Source organism: Babylonia areolata, chromosome 6 (genome assembly GCF_041734735.1).
Source record: "Babylonia areolata isolate BAREFJ2019XMU chromosome 6, ASM4173473v1, whole genome shotgun sequence".
In the NCBI taxonomy this organism is placed as follows: domain Eukaryota; kingdom Metazoa; phylum Mollusca; class Gastropoda; order Neogastropoda; family Buccinidae; genus Babylonia; species Babylonia areolata.
This window is the reverse complement of record NC_134881.1, coordinates 45,227,739-45,238,602: the sequence shown is the minus strand read 5'-3', so window position 1 is coordinate 45,238,602 and position 10,864 is coordinate 45,227,739. Positions and strand designations below refer to the sequence as shown.

General features: G+C 46.4%; 1 protein-coding gene across 2 annotated transcripts in view; it reads right to left on the bottom strand.

The window, feature by feature from the left end:
* Positions 1-2,240: 2,240 nt before the first annotated feature.
* The window catches only part of LOC143283075 (death domain-containing protein 1-like), a 39,276-nt gene continuing 30,652 nt past the window's right edge, over positions 2,241-10,864 (bottom strand). The window contains exons 8-13 of one of the 2 annotated variants that reach the window (XM_076589110.1): positions 8,713-9,274; positions 8,280-8,337; positions 5,196-5,395; positions 4,533-4,641; positions 3,141-3,398; positions 2,241-2,805 (exon numbers count right to left, since the gene is read on the bottom strand). In XM_076589110.1, the coding sequence (XP_076445225.1) occupies positions 2,783-2,805; positions 3,141-3,398; positions 4,533-4,641; positions 5,196-5,395; positions 8,280-8,337; positions 8,713-9,274 (1,210 nt within the window). In that variant the 3' untranslated portion in view covers positions 2,241-2,782. The remainder of the gene's footprint in view (positions 2,806-3,140; positions 3,399-4,532; positions 4,642-5,195; positions 5,396-8,279; positions 8,338-8,712; positions 9,275-10,864) is intronic. The other variant, XM_076589111.1, reaches the window with a different exon arrangement.

Below are 10,864 nucleotides of genomic sequence, written 5' to 3'. Positions count from 1 at the left end.
TGTACACGGTTTATAATTATCACTTAGCAATCACATGTTGCTTGAAAAGTGAACATGGTTCTTAATCCCCACTTAATGATCATAAGTATGTTGCTTGAAAAACAAACATGGTTTATGTCCCACTTAATAATCACATGCTGCTTGAAAAACAAACATGGTTGATAATCCCCACTTTATGATCATATGTTGCTTGAAAGACAAACATGGTTTATAATCACCACTTAATTATCACATGTTACTTACAAAAACAGACAAACAAACAAACAAACAGTGTTTATAATCCCCAAGTCAGAAACGTGCTGTTAGATAACAGGGTTTATAATCGCCAAGTTGCTTCAAAACAAACGGGGTTTCTCACATCAGAATCATTTGGGTTTTTTTGGTTTTTTTTATAATAAGCATGTGGTTTTAAAAACAAACACACATGGTTAATAGCAAACATAGTTTATAATCTCCACGTTATAATGATAAGCTGCTCAACAACAAACTTGGTTTAAAATCCCCACCATATAATTACGTGTTCAGAACATAAACCCAGTCTTATAACGGTACGTTGTTGTACCACAAACAGGGTTTATAAATCTGGTGATTTCGTATTTCAGTACACAATATTCAGGAACCTGGTTTCACGGCCATTAGTTAAGCGATATTACCATCAGCAGATGATGTGGCTAATTTTCTGTGGTTTTCGACCCCATTTTAGACACAGTTTTTACATGGAATCAGTCGCTTATTATTTGTATTTTGTTTTTCTTTTTATCACAACAGATTTCTCTGTGTGAAATTCGGGCTGCTCTCCCCATGAAGAGCGCGTCGCTACACTACAGCGCCACCCATTTTTTTGTATTTTTTTCCTGCGCGGAGTTTTATTTGTTTTCCCAATCGAAGTGGATTTTTCTACATAATTTTGCCAGGGACAACCCTTTTGTTGCCGTGGGTTCCTTTACGTGCGCTAAGTGCATGCTGCGCACGGGACTTCGGTTTATCGTCTTATCCGAATGACTAGCGTCCAGACCACCACTCAAGGTCTAGTTGAGGGGGAGAAAATATCGGCGGCTGGGCCGTGATTCGAACCAGCGCGTTCAGATTCTCTCGCTTCCTAAGCGGACGCGTTACCACAAGGCCATCACTCCACATAATATGAATGTGCAGACGTCTTGCCAGGTCTACAAAACCGTTTCCAATCATGCGTTCATTCAGTATAGGCCACTCTTTCAGTGTATAGGCCCCCATTCAGTCTGTGCCACAGACGTTCTTTCAGTCTATAGGTCCCTATTCAGTCTGTGCCACAGCCGTTCTTTCAGTCTATAGGTCCCTATTCAGTCTGTGCCACAGACGTTCTTTCAGTTTATAGGTCCCTATTCAGTCTGTGCCACAGACGTTCTTTCAGTCTATAGGTCCCTATTCAGTCTGTGCCACAGACGTTCTTTCAGTCTATAGGTCCCCATTCAGTCTGTGCCACAGACGTTCTTTCAGTCTATAGGTCCCTATTCAGTCTGTGCCACAGACGTTCTTTCAGTCTATAGGTCCCCATTCAGTCTGTGCCACAGACGTTCTTTCAGTCTATAGGTCCCCACAGCCGTTCTTTCAGTCTATAGGTCCCTATTCAGTCTGTGCCACAGCCGTTCTTTCAGTCTAAAGGTCCCTATTCAGTCTGTGCCACAGCCGTTCTTTCAGTCTATAGGTCCCTATTCAGTCTGCCACAGACGTTCTTTCAGTTTATAGGTCCCTATTCAGTCTGTGCCACAGACGTTCTTTCAGTCTATAGGTCCCCACAGCCGTTCTTTCAGTCTATAGGTCCCTATTCAGTCTGTGCCACAGCCGTTCTTTCAGTCTATAGGTCCCTATTCAGTCTGTGCCACAGCCGTTCTTTCAGTCTATAGGTCCCTATTCAGTCTGTGCCACAGCCGTTCTTTCAGTCTATAGGTCCCTATACAGTCTGTGCCACAGACGTTCTTTCAGTGTACAGCCCCCCTCTCCACCCCCCCAACCATACAAAGGTAAACAAACAAACAAGCAAACGTGGCAGCATCAGTCGTCAAGTGTTGGTTCATGTTCGTGATCTGGGTCACTTCACGTTGTTTTTAAGCCTAAGTCTTGATTACAAGGATTGATTACATGCTACATGTCATTTATATCTCACATGTCTACATCGCAAAACGAACGAAAATGTCCATTGAATTGGGATCCTGAATTCAGAATACTGACACAGGAAATTACACCCCCACCCCACCCCCCATAAATCCTACCTGAAATTAAAAAGCTGTTTGAAAAGAAACGTGGTTTATAAACGCCACGTGATGATCACATGTTGCTTAAAAGACCCATAAAAAAAACCCCCACCACCACCAAAGCAAACAGGTTTCGTAAGCTCAATTCAATACAGCACAGTTCATCTATCACTTGCAACATGAGGCAATAACATGTTTTAAAGGAATAAAGCACGTTTTTTGTTCTGCTGTGAACATTATTCTCCTCCACTCCAATACAATTTTTTTTAATCACAGGATAGCCTTTGTGTGTTCCTTCCATATTTCAACAATATTTTCAAGAGTTTCACACACACAGACACACGCACACACACACACTAGGTCTCATAATCATCCATATTGTTTCTTGTTCTGTGTTACCTTTTTTCTTTTTCTTTTTTTTTTTAAAGTGGACATCTTCGAAGCTCGTGACAAAAAGTCGTCAGTGACGTCAGTAAACGTGACGAAAGTTGAAAATGACGTTGCAAGCACGTGATGAGACAGGTTGTTGAGGTCCCTTGGATTTCACCCTTCTAGCGGATGGACTCAATGTCTCCTGCAAAGCAGACGAAGACTCCAACATGAGCAATAAAGTTAAATGAATTCCACAGGCGTATGACTGTATGCGTGCGTGAGTGCGTACGTGCGTGTGTGTGTGTGTGCGCGCGCGCTTCAATTTAATTAACGTCTGTTGATTTTAGACTGCCACTCGCAGTGAACACTTGGGGCGGGTTTCATGAACGATCTTGGTAAAACCCTCTTTTAGCTGACGAAAGGAGAAACTTTCCTCACTCTTTGTCACTATGTCTGTCGGTCGCTCTCTGTCGTCTCTGTCTCACTGTATGTGTGTGTGTCTCTGTCTCTGTCTCTCTCTCTCTCTCTCAGACTTACGAGCCAGGGCACGGTAGCGACACAATCGCAGTTTGTGGGACAGCACAGTGACGGTGGCCACAGCCTCCCCGGAGTCGTCCAGATTGTTCCTCCACCGCTGCAGGCTCTGAATGCAGCGCTCACGTGCACTGCTCGTGCTGTCGGCAATTACCTTGACCTGCTCCTCGCTCAGACCCAGGAAGACGGCCAGACGTCTCCACTGGCTGACCGCTTTCTCGTGCTTGGCGATCCGCACGAAGGCTTTGTTCAGCAACGCTTCTGCAATGGTCACATCGTTTTTTAAACATTAGTTTGTGATTGATATACTGAAATACAGTAACACACAGAGGAATCCATTAAACATAGTTAATTTTGATGCACACTAAACAGACATACAAATTATCTTACCGGAACATACGCGGACGAAAAGTGACTGGTGACGAGGAAAGTACCAGTCACAATCATTCATCACCAGGCGACATTTTAAGAAAAACGTTCGTCCACAAGAAGGATTTGCTAGCAACGCTTCTGTGATAGTTTGATCATTAATTATCGGGTTTTGTTACAAGGAAATACCCTTTCATTCAAATGCGCGTGCGCGCTTGTGTGTGTGTGTGTGTGTGTGTGTGGATGTCTTCCTTGGTGATTAAGGACTTTACGATACACCCCGCCCCCCCACATACACGAAAGAGACTGCACAGTGATTGACGTGCGGGTCTACCTCTGGTGGACATGACTTACCTCTGGCCTACCTCTGGTGGACATGACTTACTTCTGGCCTACCTCTGGTGGACATGACTTACCTCTGGCCTACCTCTGGTGGACATGACTTACTTCTGGCCTACCTCCGGTGGACATGACTTACCTCTGGCTTACCTCTGGTGGACATGACTTACTTCTAGCCTACCTCTGACGGATATGGCCTACCTCTGGCCTACCTCTGGCGCACATGGCCTACCTCTGACGGATATGGCCTACCTCTGGCAGACATGGCCTACCTCTGGCCTACCTCTGGCGCACATGGCCTACCTCTGGCCTACCTCTGGCGGACATGGCCTACCTCTGGCGCACATGGCCTACCTCTGGCCTACATCTGGCGGACATGGCCTACCTCTGGCACACATGGCCTACCTCTGGCAGATATGGCCTATCTCTGGCCTACCTCTGGTGGACATGGCCTACCTCTGGCAGATATGGCCTATCTCTGGCCTACCTCTGGTGGACATGGCCTACCTCTGGCTTATCTCTGGCAGACATGGCTTACCTCTGACTTACCTCTGGAAGACATGGCCTACCTCTGGTGGACATGGCCTATGGCTTACCTCTGGCAGACATGGCCTACCTCTGACCTACCTCTGGAAGACATGGCCTACCTCTGGTGGACAAGGCCTACCTCTGGCGGACATGGCCTACCTCTGGCAGACATGGCCTGGTTCTGGCGGAAGTTGTAGTCCTTGTCTCGCACCTCCTCCACCAGGTCGCTACGGCCCACTGCCATCAGCGCCGCACACAGCATCTCCACCTGTGCACACCATATGTACACCTGTATCGACACCACAATACACACCTGTGTCCACACCATATATACACACGTGTATCCACACCATATACACACCTGTGACCACACAATATATACACACGTGTCCACACCACAATGCACAACTGTGTCCACACCAAACATACACAAATGTGTCCTCACCACATATACACCTGTGTCCACACCACATACACACCTGTGTCCACACATACACACCTGTATCAACACAACAATACACACTGTGTCCACACCACATATCCACACCACATACACACCTGTATCAACACCACAATACACACCTGTGTCCACACCACATATCCACACCACATACACACCTGTATCAACACCACAATACACACCTGTGTCCACACCACACATGCACACCTGTGTCATCACTACATATACACACCTATATTTCACACCACATGCACACTTGTATCCACACCACACATTGCACGTGTTTCCACACCATGCATGCATAGAAACACAGACAGACAACAGATTAGGAGTGAAGGTGTGTGGTGGTGGGAGGGACTAACCCTATCAAAGGACTGGGGCAACCTTTTGGACCAGGTGAGCAGCACGTCATAGACCGGCAACCAGGGTGGCGTGGTCATGTTCTGACGTAGAATGGCCTGCAGGCGCGTGCGCCGGATGTTGAGCATGGGAACCAGGCGTCGCCAGTCATCGGCCGCCAGTTGCTGGGCCACGTGACGCAACAGTTCGTTGGTGACCGGGCCTTCGATCAGAACACCGCCATAATGATCATAGCAAAAATTAATGATAATACAATTATGACAATCATGATGATGATACTGATGACTTCTTCTTCTGCGTTCACTCGTATGCACACGAGTGGGCTTTTACGTGTATGACCGTTTTTACCCCGCCATGTAGGCAGCCATACTCCGTTTTCGGGGGGGTGTATGCTGGGTATGTTCTTGTTTCCATAACCCACCGAACGCTGACATGGATTACAGGATCTTTAACGTGCGTATTTGATCTTCTGCTTGCATATACACACGAAGGGGGTTCAGGCACTAGCAGGTCTGCACATATGTTGACCTGGGAGATCGTAAAAATCTCCACCCTTTACCCACCAGGCGCCGTCACCGTGATTCGAACCCGGTACCCTCAGACTGACAGTCCAACGCTTTAACCACTCGGCTATTGCGCCCGTCAGATACTGATGACGATACTGCTTGGCTAATAATTAGGTTACAAGGTTACAGACCCCAAAGCCTATTCCGGCCATCGTGGCAGTTATTTCATATCCACTTTGAGTAGGGTTTGGCATCAGAAGGCACGGCCAACGCGAAATGTACACATACAAAAAAATCATCCGCATTAAAAAAAATTACGGCCACTGGGGTTGCGAATTCATATCCACTGTGTCCAGGGCTCGGCACAGGAAGGCGGGGCCCAATCCTGTCCGCCGTTTTAACCGGTTTCCGCGACCCAAGTCAGGTACCCATAGATACATTGGTGGAGTCAGGAACACGGGAGTAAAATGCACTTCGCTGAAGCGAGGCCTCGAACCCCGATCACACGTGAACTCTGGATCACAAGTCAAACATTTCACCAGTTCTGTCACGGCGCCTAAATAATGGTATTAGATAATAACAGTAACAACAATAACACAAATAATAGTGATCATGATGACCATGATAAGAATAGTAATAATAATAACACAAATAATAGTGAATATGATCATGATAACAACGATAAAAATAGTAACAATGATAACACAAATGATAGTCATCATGATCATGATGACCATGATAAGAACAGTAACGATAATAACACAAATAATAGTCATTATGATAGCAATGACAAGAACAGTAACAATAACAGTGATCATGATCATGATAACAATGACAAGAACAGTAACAAATAACAGTGATCATGGTAACAATGATAAGAACAGTAACAATAACAGTGATCATGATCATGATAACAATGATAGGAATAGTAACAATAATAATGATACTGCATATCATAGTGATCATGATCATGATGACCATGATAAGAACAGTAACAATAATGACACAAATAATAGTGATCATGATAACAATGATAAGAATAGTAACATTAACAGTGATCACGATCATGATAACAATAAGAATGGTAACAGTGATCATGATCAGTTTCAGTTTCAGTTGCTCAAGGAGGCGTCACTGCGTTGGGACAAACCATATACGCTACACCACATCTGCCAAGCAGATGCCTGACCAGCAGCGTAACCCAACGCGCTTAGTCAGGCCTTGAGAAAAACAAAGCAAAAACAACAACAACGGGGAAATAAATAATAGATAAGCTTACATAAATAAATGAATAATAATTATAATATAGAAAAAGGTAGTAGTAATAATAATAGTAATACTAATAAAATGAAAAAATAAAAAATAAAATAAATAAGACAACAATGGTGATAAATAAGCGAATAAATGTAAAACATGAAGACACACATTCACACACACACCCACACATGCACAACAGAAATGCACCAAACATGCAGTTTCACAGATATGAAAGCACAGTCAAATACATATAAACGTACATGAGCTCCAACACACACACACACACACACACACACACACATTACCTTGCACATCCTCTACCCCCCTCCTCCACACACTCATTTCTAGTCTACGTATCGCAGCTTGATCATGATCAAGATAACAATGATAAGAACAGTAAAAACAACAACAAAGCCGGTGAAGACAGAAAAGGGGAAACAATCGACAAATAAGTACGACAAAGACGAAGGGAAGCAACTTGAAGCCACTGCTGCTTTCGTGGAGCTTCCCGGCAACTTGCATGCACGAAAACAAGCGGCACACCGAGTCAAATCAGGACGCTTCCTGTAATGGTTCAAATTTCATTTCGACCACCTTCCATCCCCCATTCAACAACTTGACACCGAAAGCAACAATTATTTAGTTGCAATTCCCCAGTCGTGAGAACTTGACGGTGGTAAGTGAGTGAACTAAAATATGTCGTTAAATTTGTGGCTGTGACTTCGTACGTACGCACGCGCGCGCGCGTGTGTGTGTGTGCAGCCTTCGGACGTTGATGTATTCACACGAAGTGTGTGCACGTGATAAAGCCTGCAGAAAGTGGGGAGAGAGGCAGGCAAGTGGACAGAGAGAAGTCAGGGGGAGGAGGGGACCGGCAGAATGACAGACAGCCAACCGTGACACTGACCGTAAGACCTGAAGGTGACGGGGGGAGGGGGAAGAAGAGACAAGCAGCGAGCCAGTCAGCCAGACAGACAGACTGACACTGACCGTAAGACCTGAGGGTGACGGGGGGAGGGGGTACAGACAGACAGACAGACAGACAGACATCACACTGACCGTAAGACCTGAGGGTGACGGGGGGAAGGGGTACAGACAGACAGACAGACAGACAGACATCACACTGACCGTAAGACCTGAAGGTGACGGGGGGAGGGGGTACAGACAGACAGACAGACAGACATCACACTGACCGTAAGACCTGAGGGTGACGGGGGGAGGGGGTACAGACAGACAGACAGACAGACATCACACTGACCGTAAGACCTGAGGGTGACGGGGGCAGGGAATACAGACAGACAGACAGACAGACATCACACTGACCGTAAGACCTGAGGGTGACGGGGGCAGTGGTCAGCGGTCTGGGTGTGGTGGGCTCCGGCTGTTGGGAAAAAAAACGTCACATTTGGTTGACTGATTGCCTATGTTACGTACAGCCTATTCGTACATATTATTGGTGATTAGTGACTTTTAACAAATAGAAGAAAACGCGCGCGCGCGCGCGCGCGCGCGTGTGTATGTATGTGTGTGTGTGTGTGTCCGCGCATAGTATCGCAAGTGCAGGCCTGTCGTCGGAAATCATTGTGAATACTGTGCTGAAATACGTATCAGAATTATGTAAGGCTGGCGCAATAGCGCAGATGCCGGTGTGTGATGTGTGACCGTAGATATGATAACCCGCTGGTGTGGATGGATGTCGTCACACACTGCCTTGGCTGGCACAGAGCTGGCCAGAGCCGGGACCCCCGCCACCTACCTTGGGCAGAGAAGCCAGCAGCTCCGCTACCAGATGCTTCCCGCTGACGAAGCACGGCAGCGGACGCGTGCAGTCTCCATCTCCGTTCAGCGCCATCCCCGTGGCGGAGTTGCTCCTTCTGAAAGGCGCTGTGTAGGTGGTGGTGAACTGAACGAAGCCCCGGTAACTGGCGAACCCTTTTTGGGCAAACTCGTCGATCTCCGTGACGGAAAACTGCGCGCGGAAGGGCAGCGAGTTGTGGAAAGCACACAGAGGAACAAACTCACTGTCGTCCCTGGGCTTCAGGTTGCCGCGAAAAGAGATTTCCAACAGCTGCCCCTCGCGCAGTTTGACTTGGCCGGTGGGTGGTGGGCCTTGCGAGTAGCCCTCTTCCGCAAGGGTGCGCAGCGTTCGCTCCAGGTTGGGAGGGAGGGTGTAGGTGAGGACCACCTGGTGGGGGAGGTGCGCGTGCTGCCTCATGACCAGGTGCACAGCGTGGTGCCCCGACAGGTGCTCCAGAGCTGCCGCCGTGCGTTCCACCGTGCTGGGGGGCAGCCCTGCCCGCGTCCGCAGAACCAGGAGTCTGCAACAGGAAGCATTCTGTCATTGACAGCCAGGCTGAAATGTGAACAGATGTTTATCTCCATCAGTTGTAAACAGTTCCCTGTCACTGACAGCCAGGCTGAAATGTGAACAGAAGTTATCTCCATCAGTTGTAAACAGTTCCCTGTCACTGACAGCCAGGCTGAAATGTGAACAGATGTTATCTCCATCAGTTGTAAACAGTTCCCTGTCACTGACAGGCTGAAATGTGAATAGAAGTTATCTCCATCAGTTGTAAACAGTTCCCTGTCACTGACAGGCTGAAATGTGAACAGATGTTATCTCCATCAGTTGTAAACAGTTCCCTGTCACTGACAGGCTGAAATGTGAACAGATGTTATCTCCATCAGTTGTAAACAGTTCCCTGTCACTGACAGGCTGAAATGTGAATAGAAGTTATCTCCATCAGTTGTAAACAGTTCCCTGTCACTGACAGGCTGAAATGTGAACAGATGTTATCTCCATCAGTTGTAAACAGTTCCCTGTCACTGACAGGCTGAAATGTGAACAGAAGTTATCTCCATCAGTTGTAAACAGTTCCCTGTCACTGACAGGCTGAAATGTGAACAGATGTTATCTCCATCAGTTGTAAACAGTTCCCTGTCACTGACAGGCTGAAATGTGAATAGAAGTTATCTCCATCAGTTGTAAACAGTTCCCTGCCACTGACAGTCAGGCTGAAATATGAATAGAAGTTATCTCCATCAGTTGTAAACAGTTCCCTGTCACTGACAGTCAGGCTGAAATGTGAACAGAAGTTATCTCCATCAGTTGTAAACAGTTCCCTGTCACTGACAGTCAGGCTGAAATATGAACAGAAGTTATCTCCATCAGTTGTAAACAGTTCCCTGTCACTGACAGTCAGGCTGAAATATGAACAGAAGTTATCTCCATCAGTTGTAAACAGTTCCCTGTCACTGACAGTCAGGCTGAAATGTGAACAGAAGTTATCTCCATCAGCTGTAAACAGATCCCTGTCACAGACAGTCAGGCTGAAATGTGAACAGAAGTTATTTCCATCAGTTGTAAACAGTTCCCTGTCACTGACAGTCAGGCTGAAATGTGAACAGAAGTTATCTCCATCAGTTGTAAACAGTTCCCTGTCACTGACAGCCAGGCTGAAATGTGAACAGAAGTTATCTCCATCAGTTGTAAATAGTTCCCTGTCACTGACAGGCTGAAATGTGAACAGAAGTTATCTCCATCAGTTGTAAACAGTTCTCTGTCACTGACAGCCAGGCTGAAATATGAACAGAAGTTATCTCCATCAGTTGTAAATAGTTCCCTGTCACTGACAGTCAGGCTGAAATATGAACAGAAGTTATCTCCATCAGTTGTAAACAGTTCCCTGTCACTGAGTTAGTTATCCCCATCTGTTGTAAACAATTCACAATCCCACAATACTCATGTTTGAGGATGTTGAAGTGTGTGAAGGGGGTGGTAGAGGACCTTACAAACCCCTTTGCTGCAGCAGAGTTGTATAGGTAGGTAGGTAGGTAGGTAGGAGGAGAACCCTCTTATTGGTGGAAGAAAGTTTAACAATGAAAGTGTTAAACTCCATGCTTGGTTT